This window comes from Pteropus medius, unplaced genomic scaffold (assembly GCF_902729225.1).
Source record: "Pteropus medius unplaced genomic scaffold, Ma_sr-lr_union100, whole genome shotgun sequence".
NCBI classification, from domain to species: Eukaryota; Metazoa; Chordata; class Mammalia; order Chiroptera; family Pteropodidae; genus Pteropus; species Pteropus medius.
The window spans coordinates 3,059,393-3,075,624 of NW_024356335.1; the positions used below are offsets into that span (position 1 = coordinate 3,059,393).

The 16,232-nt window shown below is 40.3% G+C and overlaps 1 protein-coding gene across 3 annotated transcripts in view; it reads left to right on the plus strand.

The window, feature by feature from the left end:
• ZBTB43 (zinc finger and BTB domain containing 43) overlaps positions 1 to 15,510 on the plus strand; it is a 22,577-nt gene extending 7,067 nt beyond the window's left edge. For 2 of the 3 annotated variants that reach the window (XM_039861648.1, XM_039861646.1), the window contains one exon: positions 10,116 to 15,510. In XM_039861648.1, the coding sequence (XP_039717582.1) occupies positions 10,139 to 11,542 (1,404 nt within the window). In that variant the 5' untranslated portion in view covers positions 10,116 to 10,138 and the 3' untranslated portion in view covers positions 11,543 to 15,510. Of the gene's footprint in view, positions 1 to 3,085; positions 3,393 to 10,115 lie in introns of those variants that run through there. The other variant, XM_039861647.1, reaches the window with a different exon arrangement.
• Positions 15,511 to 16,232: the final 722 nt, after the last annotated feature.

Genomic DNA, 16,232 nt, shown 5'->3' on the forward strand with positions numbered 1-16,232 from the left:
CTCTGAAACAGTTTATGTAGCACAGAAATTGATTTGTTTTAAGAATCTTTTCATAAAATATTCTGGGCCTGGTGTCCTTTTGGAAATCATTCGAATATATTTTTTTAGTTTCTCCAAGGTTATTAATCTTTTCAGATTTTTTTCTTAGGTCAATTCTGATCATTTATATTTTTCAGTAAAACTATCAGTGACACTTTAAAATGTATTAGTGTGGAATTGTCTCCTATTTTAAAAAGTTTCTATAATCAATTTTAATTTCTTCATTGTGTTAAGAATTGAGAACATTAATTATTGAGTATTTAAGCTTTTTAAAATTTATAATTTTAATATTTCTGGATTTATTACATTGTGTAATCCCATGTAATCAGATGTGCTCTATGTATGCATTTCTGCTGTGGGGAATTTATTGATGCTCTCTGTCCCCTTACGTGATAATTTTTGTAAATGGACCATGGAAATTGAAAAAGAAGGTGGATTATTTAAGCAGAGGTCCCCAGCTTTTTTGGAACTAGGGACCAGTGCTCCTATGAGAATCTAAAGCCTGATGATCTGAAGTGGAGCTGAGATGGTGATGCTGGGGAGCGGCTGCAAACACAGATGAAGCTTCGCTCATTAACTGCTCACCTCCTGCTGTGCGGCCCGGTTCCTAACAGGCCACGATCTGTACTGCGGCGGGGGATTGGGAACTCCTCATAGGATGCAAAGGTTGGGGGTTCCAGTTAAATTAGCATTATTAATGATACCAGTGTAAACCTCTAGATCCTAATTAGTCCTTTGCCTGCTTGATTTGTTAAGGATTAAGCAAGGGATATTTATATTTCTTATCACAATTTTTTTTCTGTCATCGTTTTTTGAAGACTGTACTACATTTTACACATAAAAGTTCACAAGATAGCACTCATTGAGTTAAATCGTCAATTAATAAGGTTTTATAACGTTTGATGCTCTTTACATTGAATTTTACTTTGATACGAATATTGTTGCTGGATGTATTTTTGTTTTTATGTATCTGTATTTATTTATTTACTTACTTACTTTTGACCCTTTTGGTGACTAATTCAGCTTTTCTATGTCTGAAAAGATATTTTGCTTTCATTTTGAAAGAGATTTTGATTGGGTATAGAATTCTAAGTTAACAGTTTTTTCTTTCAGTACTTCAAAAATGTCTTCTGTTTTGTATTGTCTCCTTTCTCTTAGCTGGCGTTGCTTCTTCCAGGATGTTTGCAGCCTTTTTTTATCTTTGATCCTCTGTACCCAGTGGCTCTTTTTTCTCTGCTTTTAATATTTTCTCTTTCTCACTGGTTTTAAGGGATTTCATTATGATATACCTTGGTATAGTTTTCTTTATGCTTCTTGCATTGGGGTTGTTGAGCTTCTTGGATCTGTGGGTTTATTATTTTCATCAAATTTGGAAAGATTTTAGCGTTATTTCTTCAAATAAATTTTGGCTCCTATACTCTCTCAAGCCCCTTGCAGTCCCACAGCTCACTGATATTCTGCTCTCTCTTTTTTTCTTTTTCTCTGTTTTATTTTAAGTTGTTTCTATTGCCTAGCCTTTCAATTTCACTAACCTTTTCTTCTGCAGTGTTAATTCTGTTCTTATTTCCATCCAGTGTTTGTTTCATTTTGTTTTAATCTGTAGAAGTTCGACTTGGGCCTTTTTTATAGCTTTCCTATCAACCTATGCTTAATTTTCCTCTTTTTTCTTGAACATATGGAATATAGAATTTTTTGCCAGTTGTATAAATCTGTCATTCTGGGTCTGTGTCTACTGATTGATTTTGTCCCCTCTATTATAGGTTATATTTTCCTGCTTCTTTGCATGCCTGGTGATTTTTTTTTTTTTTTTTACTGGATGCCAGACGTGAATTTTACCCTGTTGGATTCTGGATATTTTTGTATTATGTAAATATTCTCAGGCTTTGTTCTGGAAGACAAGTTACTTGGAAATAGTCTGATCGTTTGGAGGCTTGTTTTTAAGCTCTCTTTAACAGACCAGAACTACATTTTATCTGGGGCTAATTTGTCTCCACTACAAGACTCTTCTGAATACTTGCAGTTTTCCACTCGGCGAAGTTTTCTTCTGTTGAGTATTTTATTTGTTCCTTCTACTCCATTTGTTTCGTTCTTTCTTTCACGGACACTAATTAGCCATACATTGGATCTCCAGTCTCTTCTCCTGTTCTAGTATCTTCTCTTGCTGTTTTCATATTTTCATCCTCCTGCATTCTCCTAGAAGGGCCTCAAAGTGCCTTCCACATCATTGATTCTATTTTCTACAGTTGTACTTCTTATTCTTATTGCCTATTAAAATTTCTGCTCTATTGTTTCACCCCTGGCACCCATCCCAAGTCTTCAGTCTGTTCAAACTTTATGCTCTATTAGTTTTCTTACATCTTTAATTCAGTCGGCTTTTTTTCATATCATTCTGCTATTTTGTCTCATCTTCCTTATACTTCACTCATAGAGCCCATGTTTTCATAATTTAGTGGAAAACTTCAGTTTAAAAATTATATTACTCTTTATCCTTTGCCATTTACTTCTTTTTTGTTACTATAGAATATATTTACAGACCTCATTCACTAACAATTAAACCATGTTGGTTTTATTCTGCTTATTAATTTTTTAGAGGGAAACATTCTGTTCAGGTCCGAAATGTCCTTTGTGGGTGGATTGGTTTTGGTCCTTCACTGTAGATCTGAATGCTGTTAGAATCAACTTTTGGCTCTTTCGCTGGAGGACGGGCTGCACCATGTTGACATCAGGACTTGCTTGGGTGTAATAGCTGAGGCCAGAGGCTGGGCCTCAGGTACTTTCAGGAGAGCTTGAGCTCTGTGCACTTTGTCCTGTGTCAGTGAAATTGTGGTGCCAGGGACCTACTTTAGTCTCTTTGGCCCAGCTGGGAAATGATGATGGGTGGTGCCTTTGCTTCCTTCCTCGGGCTGTTACTGAGCCCCACCCTCTCATGTCATAAAAAAATCTCTGCTGAGGCAACCTTTGGTATCCCAGTGCAGCCCCCTCTCAGTGTTGCCAATCTGCAAGACCTGTCCCATGGTCCACTCTGGCTTTTTAGTTGCAGGCCTTCCAAATGAACAGGTATTAGTGGTCCTCTGTCACGAGGGCTGCTACTATACCAGGATTGCCTGGTATAGCAGGTAGAGTCGCAGGGGCACTGTCTCTCTTCAGTCTGGCCCCATCTCTGCTATATCCTTAATTGAAGTCCGTGGCATATAGATAATTCTGATCTCCTTTTTTTCAGAACTCAGGCCAGTTTTAGTATATTTCTTAGATTTTTTGGATGAGGAGGTGATAAATGAGAAGAATTATGTACTGCTCTGAAGTCTTCCTCTTACGCTGGTGACACCAACTTTATAGTGACAAGATATATAACTGTGGGTATACCAGATTCCCTCTTCTGAATTCCCCCGGGTTTGTAATTTTCTTGTGGTGCGTTTTACCAGGCTTTGCTTGATAACAGGGTCGTATGCATGTGTTTTTTTCTTCCCTACCAGATTCTAAGCTCTGGACAGTGAGACTCCTTGATCATCTTAGAATCCTCCACACTACCTTACATATAGTGTTTTATGTTTGTTTGTTTTTAGTGAGTTAATTAATTACTTCTATGTAAGTTTTGTAAACAATTGAAGTAGCAACTATACTGTTAATATAGATCACAACCACCTGTAAGTTTGTAAATATTGCTTCTATGGCAGGAAAATCTGTAAAAGTTCAGGCTTTGCATATTACTAAGCTCAGGGTACGTGTAGAAATGCCACACACAAAATTAAGGGTAGAGATCAGATACTTACTCAATTGCAAGGACTGTGACCACCTTGACACCGTTAAAGTTACATGACCTTTTTTCCATTTTTTTCTTTAATGCATGGTAAACGTATATGTCATTCAATTTGCCATTTTGTTGTGTACAATTCGGTGGCATTGATTATACTTACCACGTTGTGCAACCAGCACCACTTTCTATTTCCAAAATTTTTCATTACCCCAAACAAACACTCTACCCATTAAGCAATAACTCCCCTGAGCCCATGGTAACCTCTTATCTACTTTCTTTTTCTATGAATTTGCCTATTCTAGATATTTCAGATAAGTGGAATTGTATAACATTTGTACCTTTATGTCTGGCTTATTTAAGTTAGTGTTTAACATGACGTTTTTTAGAATATTTTCAGTGTTCATATTGTAACATGTTTCAGAACTTCATTCCTTTCTGTTTGTGTTCTGTAGATGGTTTTTAGGTTTAATTGATTTAAAATGTTGTTCAAGACCTCTCTTTCCTCATAGATCTTCTGTCTGGTTTTTCTATCCATTATTGAAAGAGGTATTGAAGTCTCCACCTGTTATTGTAGGTCTCTCTAATCCCGTTCATTTTTGCTTCATATATTTTGCTTGATTATATTTCTCTTGTTAGGTATATATATGTTTATAATTGTTATATATTCTTGATAGATTGAACCTTTTGTCAATATATGTTTTCCTTTGTTCTTGTAACCTTTTTGTCTTAAAATCTGTTTTGTTTGATGAGTAATATAGCCACCCCAGCTCTCTTTCAGTTACTCTTTACGTAGAATATTTTTTTCATCAATTTACTTTCATCAGTTTGCTTTTGTATCTGAAGTGAGTCTCTTAGATACAACATATAAATAATTTTTTAAAATCTATTCTGCCAATCTCTGCCTTTTAATAGGAAGGATTTACTTCTACCATTTAGCTATTTCTCTTCAGCATATCTTACGTTTTTTCTTCCTCAGTTCTTCCATTACTGCCTTTTAAAAATAATTGTTTTGTTTGTGTTTTTTGGCATTCCATTTTAATTCCTTTTCCTTTTATTTTCCTAGTGGTTACCTTGAGGTTTACAATTAACATCTTTAACTTATAACAACCTAGTCTGACTAATTCAAACTTAGTTTCAGTAGTATGCAAACACTGCTCCTATACATCTCTGTCCCTCCCCCTTCATATTGTTATTGTCATAGATGATATCTTAATACACGTGTGCCAATTAACAGATTTATAATTGTTTAATATTGGCTTCTGTATTTACCTATGGTGTCACCTTTATCAGTAGTCTTTATTCCTTCGCGTGGCTCTGAATTACTATCTAGTGTTCTTTCACTTCGTCCTGAAAGACCCTTTCTCATTTGTCGTAGAGATCTACTGGTAACAAAACCTTTACCTTTTGTTGTTTTTTTTGTTTGTTTGTTTATCTGGGAATGTCTTAATTTCTCCTTCACTTTTGAAAGTATAGTTATTCCAGATGTACAGCTCCTGGTTGACAAATTTTTCTTCTAGCATTTTAAATATGTCATACTACTGCCTTCTGGCCTCCATGGTTTCTGATGAGAAATTAGCTGTTAATCTTTTACAAGATGAGTCAGTCGTTGCTTTCTTTTGCTTTCAAGATTCTCCCTTGTCTTTGTCTTTCTACTGCTTGACTTGCAGTGTATGTCATGTAGATCTCTTTACCTTTATCCTGCTTGGACTTTGTTGAGCTTCTTGATGTATAGGTGTGTCTTTTACCAAATTTGGGAAGTTTTCAATTATTATTTCTCTTAATACCTTTTCTACCCTTTCATTTGCTGAGACTCCCATGGTGTGCCTAGTGGTACATTTGATGGCGTGCCCAAGTGCCTCAGATTGTGTTCATTTTTCTTTATTCTTCTTCCTTCCTCTCCAAGGGGGTAATATCACTTCTTTTATCTTTGAGTTTGCTGATTTTTTTTTTTTCTGCCTGCTTAAATCTGCCATTGAACTCCTTTTGTAAATTTTTAATTTCAACTTGTATTTGTTTCCTAGGCTGCCACAAAAAAACCGTCATAGACTGGGTGACTTAAATAACAGAATTTCTTCACAATTCTAAAGACTGAGTCTGAGATCATGATATTGGAAGATTTGGTTTCTCCTGAGGACTTCTCCTTGGCTTACCACATTTTCACTGTGTTTTTATATTGCATACACCCCTGATGTGTGTCCAAATTCATTTCTTACAAAAGCACCAGTTAGATTAGAGCCCATCCTAATGGCCCCACATTAATTTAATTACCTCCTTAAAGGCCCTCTGTCCAAATGCAGTCACATTCTGGGGTACTGGGAGTTATAGGGCTTCAACATATGAATTGGCAAGGGGTACAGTTCAGCCCATAACACAGTTACTATACTTTTAGCTCCAGAATTTCCGTTTGGTTCCTTTTTTATAATTTCTAATTCTTTATTGACATTGTTCTCCTGATTTCCTTTAGTTCTGTGTCACATCGGGTTTGGGGAGTTGTTTTGGGGGAGGGGTTAGCAATTTGAGCTTATACAAGACAGTTGATTTCATATCTCTGACTTGTAATTCTAATGTATAGAATTCCTCAGGGATAGTTTCTGCGAATGAGTTTTCCTTTTTGTTTGTATACTTTGTAATTTTGGTTGAGAACTGGAACATTTTGAGTATTCCGTGTGGTAACTCTTGAAATCAGATTCTTCCCCTCCTAAGAGATTTCTTTTGTTCCTTGTTGAGGGCTACAGTTGACTATTTGTATGATGATTTTTCCCAACTATTTTGCAAAGTCTGTAGTATTCCTGTTGTGTGTAGTCACTGGAGTTTCTGTCGTTTTATCTATGTGGTCAGCCTATGACCTGACAGAGGTTTACTTAATGTTTTGTAAGCCAGAAAAGTGTGTTTGTCTTTTAAAATCTTATGATAGATGTTGCTGGGAAGCCTTTGCAGTCTGAGGGAGTGCAAAACAGCGCTGCGTGGGTCTGCCAGCCAGCCACTGCAGGAATGTGGGCCAACAGTCCCACAGGCTGTGGCAGGGCTGAGGAAGGGAGATTGGAGCTGGTTTGCGCACACTGCTCTCTTAGGAAGCTTCAGCAGCCTCTCCCTGCATCGAGCATTGTCTTGGTTGCTATAAGTGTCTGGTCAGATTCCAGGGTTCCAAAATAGTTGATTCTGACCATTTTAACAGTTGACTGGTGGTTTTGGTGGAGGGACTGACCTCTAGAGCTTTCTCCTTCACTATTTTCTGTAATATCACTTACGGCATTTATTGTTGTAGAACTGTTTTTTAAAGTCTTATTTTCAGTCATTTAAAATTCCACAACAGATATTTGAAATCTTGAGGAAAAGATGGATATTCAATAAATAGTGTTGGAAAAACAGGCTAGCCGTTTTGGAGGGAAAGGGCTGGATACCAACCTTACTCCTTATGCCAAAATAACCCTTTGTGTATTAAAGGTTTAAAAGCTTTAAAAAAAAAAAAAAAAGTACCAGGAAAAAAATTTTACTAATTCTTTTTACTTTTAAAATAACCTTGGAGCTGGGAATGCCTTTTCTACATCTAACACAAAGCCCTGGAGCCATAAAAGCAAAGATTGGGTAAATTTCAAAGTTAATTTCCCAGATTTACAAAAAAACTACAATAAGATATTTCTTCAATTTATTTGAGCAAAGGATATGACTAGTAATTTATAGGAAAAACAAATAACCAGTAAACGTGAGTAAAGAATAATCTCATTCATAATTAAAGAAATGTCGATCAAAACAACAGTGACTCTTGGATTCACTTTGGAGTTTTGTAAAGTTTTTTTCTCGTTTGATAGCATCCAGTGTTGCTAAGAGTGTTGAGGAGTAGACACTGTCATTACCGCTGATAGGAGTGCAACTTGCCACCTCTCTGGAAAGTAGTTTGTTAATATGTGTCAGAATATAATATGTACAGCCACGTGACCCTGCAGTTCCACTGGTAGAGATTAACCTATAGATATTTCAAGGATTTGCCAAGGTAGTATACACAAATATCCATTATAGCATTGCTCATAATTTTAAAAACCTGGACAATTAAACTTCTATAAGAAGAGAACTGCTTAAATTATTATGAATCCATATAGCAGGCAGCTCTATAGCCATTAAACAGCTGTCTGCTGTATGGTGTCTTAGTCCATTTGGGCTACTGTAACAAAATACTGTGGACTGTGTGGCTTATAAACAGATTTATTCCTCTGTTCTGGATGCTGGGGCAGTCCAAGGTCAAGGTGCTGGCAGATTCGGTGTTTGGTGAGAACCACTTCCTGGTTCATAGACAGCAGCCTTTTCAATGTGTCCTCACATGGAATTAATCCTCTTGTGGCTCTTTTATGATGTGTCCCATTTTTAAGGGCTCTGCTCTTATGACGTAAATACCTCCCAAAGGCCCCACCTCTGCATACCATCACATTGGAGGATTAAGTTTCTACATGAAGTTTTTGGGAAAAATCAGTGTATAGCATGTTGGAAGATTGCAGGATACATTAAGTGACAAAAGCTAAGCGCAGAATAAAATGTAGTTAATGAATCTGTTTAGTTAGGGAGTTTTAAAGGTTGTATATGATTCTGATATATGCACAGAGATGTTTCTGGAAATATGTGCAAAAGTTTGTTAATGGTGATTGCCTTTGGGAGGAACAGACTAGGAATAAATAGTAGAGAGGGTTTTTGTTTGTTTGTTTTTTACAGCTTTCTGTACTTTTTTTTTACATGCGTGTATTAGTCTCCCCATTTTTTTATATATCTGAAAACAAAATTCTGCAGTGATGGGATCTAGCAGAGAATCTGTTTACCCAGAGGTGGTTCTCAGAATTTACCTAACTCTAGTCTGTGCATTTACCTAGTTAACTTTTGCTTTTGCAAACTGCAAATACCTAAATAGCTTGTGTCCTGGTCTGTTTTTATTTTAAGTTATGATAGAATGTTTTAAGAGGCATAACCATAAACTAATACTTTATTCTAAAAACTGTGTTACCTCTTTAAATTATTAATGATTACTTTGATATTTTGGCATCTTGGAAGAGGCAGAATGATGTGATAGGAAAAATAACGTAGGCTTTGGAATCATAGAGACCTAGATTCAAATCTCAACTTAATGAAAACTACCTTTCAAGTAACTTGAGGAAGTTACTTGAAATAGCTGAACTTGAGAATATCAATCCTTACATTTGCAGAGTCTTTGAAAGTTAAGTAAAAAAGGTGTGTAGCCCCTGATATACAGCAGTTACTCAAGAAACATTAGTTTCTTCTTTTGGCATCTCTCCCTCTCTCAAAGATGACTTGCAACCTTTGTTTGGGTTGTCTGGTTCTTTTTTCTCATACCTGGTACTTAGCAGTGTTTAGATATAGATTAGAGCCAGGTGACAAATAGTACTCATAAATCTGTTGGGTTTTCTAGTTTGTTTTGATTTACTATGAAATTATGGGGCATGAGCAGGATCTCTGACAAAATTTATCTCGTTCATTGCCATTGTTAGAGATTGTCTCTAATGCTTGATTTACCCAAAATATATTTTCAGTAACAACACAGGTAATCCCTTACTTACTGTGTTATAATTTATCTTCAGATTGGGTTCATTCAGTAACAGTTCATATTATCCTTTGGTCTGTAACTTCTTAACAATTCGAAGGCCACCAGATAGAAGGAATACCTTGTCTTCCCGTTTAATTTCATTCGTTTCACATTATCAGAAGCTCCTAAAAGGGCCAAAATTCTGACTGCAGCTCACATCGTTGGGGGTCTCAGGAGTTCACCCCTGTGGTGCTGAGGGACCAAAGGCACGATTGTTCTGTCCTGGCCACTTCAGCCCCCTTACCCCTCCGTCACTGGATGCTAGCCTGGTGGTCTCCTTTCAATTCCTTTTTTGCCTGAGATCCTTTACATGTGCTCTTCCTTCTGCGCTCAATTCGATCCTCACTTTCATCCTCACCCCAACTTGGAAATTTGGGTTGAATCTGATGAGGCCTTTTTAAAATTCTGCCATTTTGATAATATATCATGTTTGTTTTGACTAGAAATATTTACTTTATTTCACCTGGGTGATTTCTATAGTTTGCAGATCTTATCTCTCTGGATTCCATTCTCTCATTCACAGACAGTCAGAATCAAGAGTTACTACCATGCAGAGTGTGGCGGGTGGTTCCGGCACACTCATACCTGAGAGCCTTGCTCAGGGGAATGAGTGTGCCACTCACTAGTGCCCACAGGCAAGGGGACGTTAGAGAACTGTGGCACTTGTCTTCGTTTTCTTAGAGATCAGTAAGTTTCTCTTTGGGCTGGAATTAGTACTAATTTTTCTTTCTCTTGTAGCACCGAACAAGATTTGTGATGAAATGGAGCCTGGAACAAACTCTTTTCGGGTAGAATTTCCTGATTTTTCCAGCACTATTCTGCAGAAACTGAACCAGCAGCGCCAGCAAGGACAATTATGTGATGTCTCCATTGTTGTGCAAGGCCACATTTTCCGGGCACACAAAGCTGTACTCGCTGCCAGTTCACCCTATTTCTGTGACCAGGTACTCCTGAAAAACAGTAGGAGGATTGTTTTGCCTGATGTGATGAACCCAAGAGTATTTGAGAACATTCTCCTGTCTAGTTACACGGGACGTCTCGTGATGCCCGCTCCAGAAATTGTTAGTTACTTAACAGCAGCGAGCTTTCTCCAGATGTGGCATGTGGTGGACAAATGCACTGAGGTTTTAGAGGGAAACCCCACAGTCCTGTGTCAGAAGCTAAATCATGGCAGTGACCACCAGTCTCCGAGCAGCAGTAGTTACAACGGCCTGGTAGAGAGCTTTGAGCTGGGCTCAGGGGGCCACACTGATTTCCCCAAATCCCAAGAACTGAGAGATGGAGAGAATGAAGAGGAGAGCACCAAAGATGAGCTGTCGTCACAGCTCACTGAGCATGAATACCTTCCCAGCAACTCGTCCACAGAGCACGACCGACTGAGCACTGAAATGGCGAGCCAGGACGGGGAGGAGGGGGCCAGTGACAGTGCCGAGTTCCACTACACCCGGCCTCTGTACAGCAAGCCCAGCATAATGGCACACAAACGCTGGATTCACGTGAAGCCCGAGCGCTTCGAACAGGCGTGCGAGGGCATGGACGTGCACGCCCCCTACGATGAGCACCAGGTCACTGAGTCCATCAACACCATGCAGACGGAGCACTCAGCCCAGCCCTCAGGAGTAGAGGAAGACTTCCACATTGGGGAGAAAAAGGTGGAAGCAGAATTTGACGAACAGGCCGATGAAAGTAATTACGATGAGCAGGTGGACTTCTATGGCTCTTCCATGGAAGAGTTTTCTGGAGAGCGGTCGGATGGAAATCTGATTGGACACAGACAGGAGGCTGCCCTAGCAGCAGGCTACAGTGAGAATATTGAAATGGTAACAGGGATTAAAGAAGAAGCATCCCACTTAGGTTTCTCTGCCACCGACAAGCTGTATCCTTGTCAGTGTGGGAAAAGTTTCACTCACAAGAGTCAAAGAGATCGACACATGAGTATGCACCTCGGTCTTCGGCCTTATGGCTGCGGTGTCTGTGGTAAGAAATTCAAAATGAAGCATCATCTCGTGGGCCACATGAAAATTCACACAGGCATAAAGCCATACGAGTGTAATATCTGCGCGAAGAGATTCATGTGGAGGGACAGTTTCCACAGGCATGTGACTTCTTGTACCAAGTCTTATGAAGCTGCAAAGGCTGAGCAGAATACGACTGAGGCTAACTAAAAATAGGATCTGGCCCTTGAGTGGCAGGCACAAAAATAAACTATGGTAATTATGCAAATCTGGGCACAGATGATATGTGCTACTTGCTATTATGAGAGAAGCTTAAAAAAAAAAAGGAAGATATTTCTGAAAGACCAGTTCTAAGTAGGCCAATTAAAAAATCTAATTCCTCAGCTTTGTATGTTCCAGTCCCGGCCTGGAGTAGGTAATGGGGGTAAGTTACCCCCGCTCCCAGTAGCAAGGCAGACCTCTAGGCCTGTCACGATTGAGGCGGGTGCATTTGGTGATAGATACCTGCCCTTGGAACTGGACTCCAGCCCACCAGTTCCACTTCAGGTGGCAGCAGTTTTTGATCACTCATTATTACGAGCTCATGTTGGAATTTTATTTTGCTCTTTCTATGGATACTTAGGTAATATGGGTTTGTTTTGGTAACTGCTTCACTGAATGAAATGCTACTTCTGTAAAAGCTACAGGTAATGTGATTCCTAGGATGCAAAATTGATTAGCAGAGCTCTCTTGTCTGGTTTTATTCTTTCTAAAGTCTGTTTCACCTAAAACAATGGAGATACTAAGAGGTGACATTCTAAGTATGAAACAACTTATGGTACAAGCTTCAGTTTCTATAAGATGCCACTGTCACAGTGTGTTTCAGACTCTTGATAAGGCAGAGTATTTTAGTACTAACATTTAGTTTGAAATACTGTATCTTCTTATAATTCTCTAGTGTGCCAGAGATAGGTATTTCGAATTGGTTCACTGTCCGAAATCCTTTGTTTAATTGTAGCATCTACACAGTGGGGTCTCCTCTGTGGCTAGGAGACGTCTGGCCTGCTGCGACTGACCACGGTACCACTGGCTGCTGTAGCCGCTCTGCTGTCTTAGATTATGGTGCTTCCCGAAAGGGTCGGTCAGTGGGGAGGAGCCAGAAGTCACGGCCGAGCGTTACCTGTGAACTTCAGGAGTTACTAGAGTGCCGCAGCGACACTCCAGCTGTCAGCGTGAGAGATGCCAGGAGCAGGATTTTGAGTGGCAGGTTATACTTGAGAGGGGGAAAAGCTGCCCAGGAAAAGAGGAGTCTCGCAAATGCACTGGAAGGGGCCATACTCTTCTAGAGGGGACGCTGAGCTCCCGCTGGCAGCTCTGTAGGAGTGCTGGGCGTGTTTTAAAAGGGGAAAAGGACGTGTCCTAATCTTAGAAAGTAGTCTACAGATTCATGCTCCCAAATTCTATATAAAGCCGCATAAATTTACAAGTCCACATAGCTATACCTACCAAAAACAACAAAATCAGCAGCTATTCTGAGACCTTATCTGCCAATCAGATGTTTTAGGGTAAAAAGCAAGCTTATATTCAGGATGCTCGTAAGCAGAGTAACACACCTGGCATTTTCACCAGAGTGGGACAGGTGCTGCTCTTACGTTACCTTCTCCTTAAGCTTCCCGGCCTGTTACTGCCAAGTGGAAACTTTTTTTTTTCCTTAAAATAAAAAGAACTTTTCTTGGATTTGGGATGAAATTTTGTTTTAAAAGTTTGGTTTTACTCTCATGTGATAGACGTTGCTGGCAGTGGCCTCTGGTCCTCAGGCTGCTACCACCAAGGGGTTTACTGTTGAATGTTGTCTGGAACGGGGGAAGAAAGAACACATTTAGCAGTTAGCTTGTAATCAAGATTACAAAACAGGGATCTATTCAGTAACACTGTATCATTCTCGATATATAAAAAGCACTTTGTATTTAAAACTTTATTATAAATATATATATATATATATTGGTTTTTTAACCTAGAAACTAGATATTACCTCTTGGTCGTTTGCCACATTAATATCCTCTTCGTGTTGAAAATTCACCTGTTAACACCCCCTTCCTTGTGTACCTGACAGCAGTGTAGAGAGGTGACTGTACAATCAAGCTCAGTGGCTCTTCCTCGCCGGTCGGTTTTAGGTATGATCCCAGCCATTACGTGTGGGGAGAAGTTGTTTTATTACTCCTAGTCATTTCAGAACTAAAGCGGTGAAGCCGTTTCGTTCTGCCAAAAGCCAATCACCATCTCCCATGGTCTTAGCAAACCTTTTTCTGCCTGTTTGGGAAGTTCGATGTGCTATTTCCCATTAGACTTTATATTCAAATGAGCATCGGGACATGGGGGAGAAGAGTCCGAGAGGTAAAATGAAAACATTCTAGAAAAATCATGGTCTTTCAGTTCTGCTGAACTCAGCCAGCCCCTTGGGCGTGAGTAATGGTGAAGCGCTTTCGCTCCGCCAGGAGTGGTGGGTGCCCTTGGCTGGTGGTTTCGGAAGCAGTCAGTTGTGCTGGGACTTACTTCCCGTGTGGAGAGAGGGATATCTTTTATCGAGATCCTTACATACATGTCAGCTACTACATGTAGAATTTAAAATGTAAGTTTCTCAACATCTGTTTTAATTTAAGTTTTTTAAGATAGTTGGGGTTTCTGTAAAAGTTAGAGTTGCTAATCAGGTCCCCCAGCCCCCGTGAGATGGCTGGACATCTGAAATGCTGGCCGCGTTCAGAGAGGTGGGGGATGGAGATTGCCTTAGTTTGGATATTAAAAGTGAATTTTTATAAACTCTACTTTTTAGGATTAAGAGATCATACTGTATTACTACCTTTTTTTTTCTTTCCTGCCCGCCCCGGGTCGGATCGATAGTCTGTCTCCTCAGCCTCAGTACAGCTTTAGAAAATCTTTACCCTTCCAAAGTTTGGATAGTGGTGGGTAACATTTTCCAAACAGTCTTTCAGGGATCGTGTCACTGGCCTACAGCCGAGGTATTTGTTCTCCACTTTGAATCTTAACTGTGGTTTTTCTCCAGTCCGGATGGGAAAGGGCTTCAAGGCACCGCCAGTGATATTTCATATTAGTACTTAGACCATGCCTTTAATTTTAGGTACACCATTACAGTAATCCACTTGGTAAAGTAGCATCACTGTCTAAGGAGGGGCTGCGATAGCCTTTCCTGTGTCGAGGGCGACCCTCAGGCGCCCCTGCGCCCCGGCCTGTTGAGTCTGACTTCTAGATCTCACCTGCCTCCAGTCCCTTCCTCTGACCACAACTTTCAATGGGTCCTGCCTGGAAGGGTTTCCTCCATTCTAGTGGGCATTTGCTGAACTAAACTGACCCTAAGCTGACTTCCGGCTGCTTGGGAAAACCGCTTGGCCTCAGCGGCCCCTTCCCACAGAGACACACGCCTCCCCAGATGGGTACACAAGCAGCGCTGAGGCAGAGCAGCAGCAGCGTAGCTGTGCCTCCCCTGGGGAAGGGGGTTTGCTGCAGCCCCCCGGCCACTGAGGGAGGCGAGGGTGCCATCACGCGAAACCCAGGTGTTTGCTTCTGTAAGGTCTCTGATAATTTAGGAATGCTGGAAACCAAGCAACATATTCTCCTAGTCCCCATCTGTGCCACACTTAATTTTGTGATTTAGGTTGCTGTCATGGGTGACTAACTTTGTTCAGTGAAACCAGGGTTTGTTTGTTTGTTTGTTTTATTTGCAACTCATATTTTAAAGGTACATGTTTCTTACTTCAGATCTCTACTGATTGATAGTGCTCTATGGGAAGATGCTGGAACACATTTTGCAAATGTGACTTTTTTTTTTTTAGTTTTGCTTGAAGCCTGTGTCATAATGTCAGTTGCTGCTGCCTTCTTTCCTTTTATGAGGTTCCCAATGTTTCTTCCAGAAAATTACTTTATTTATGCAAGTCAGGTGACTCTTAGACCACAAAACCATTTGATGATAAACAGATTATCACTAGGTGCATATCTAATTGATATTTTGTGAAATGTTATGCCTGTGTTGCAAAAGTTGAATAGTTTTGTCTTTATATATTGCTGTCTTCAGTGTACAGCATGGTTTTACTTAATTGAATGTTACTGTTTAATATTTTCTTCTTATAGAAGAGACCATGCCCTTTTGTATGACATGTTTTAATAAATGTTATCTGTCAACTTTGTAAAAGTTTTTTCACTCTGGGTATATGACCACATGTCTTTGTCTTCATTCTGGCTTTTGCTACCTGAAAATATAAGTTTTATTGTGGCCTTTTGAGAGTAAATGTCAAACAGACAGTTGGATCAGGTAGGCAGTGAGCGATCATTTGCTGTGCCAGGCAGGCACTTATGATGATTATCTCATTTCAAACCCCTGCCAGCCCCATCGGGCATCTAGGTGCGCTGGGTATTCTCCGTGCCGCTCTCTGGAAGCTGGCCTCTGTGGACTTGTCCTTCTGGCTTCTGGTCAGGGTCTACCAGAGACATGCCAGAAGGAGCTTCGTGGACGAGAGGAGAGAGAAGTTGGGTTAATTCACTGCCCTGGCTGCTGCTTGCCAGGTGTGGGTTGACGGTGGCTGGGCTCCTCTGCCAAGGGCCACCTGTCAGGCCACTCCAGGGTTTGGTAACCGCACACTCCCCTCGTCATGGATAGGTCCTGACTCCCCCTGTTGCCAGCCCTCAGGGGCCTCACTGTCCTCCCAGGAGTTCCTTAACCCTGCCCACACCCCTCGCGAGTAGTCCCTTTGTGAAGCTCCCCAGTCACCCCAGCTGAGTATGCCATGTTTCAGGCCAGGACTCAGGCGGATCATAGGTCTGTGCATTTCACACACGTGAGCCGTTGTCATTCAGGGAAGGCAGGCGTGTCGCCAAGCGCGGTACGGTGACGGCGGAGCTGGCATTCAAA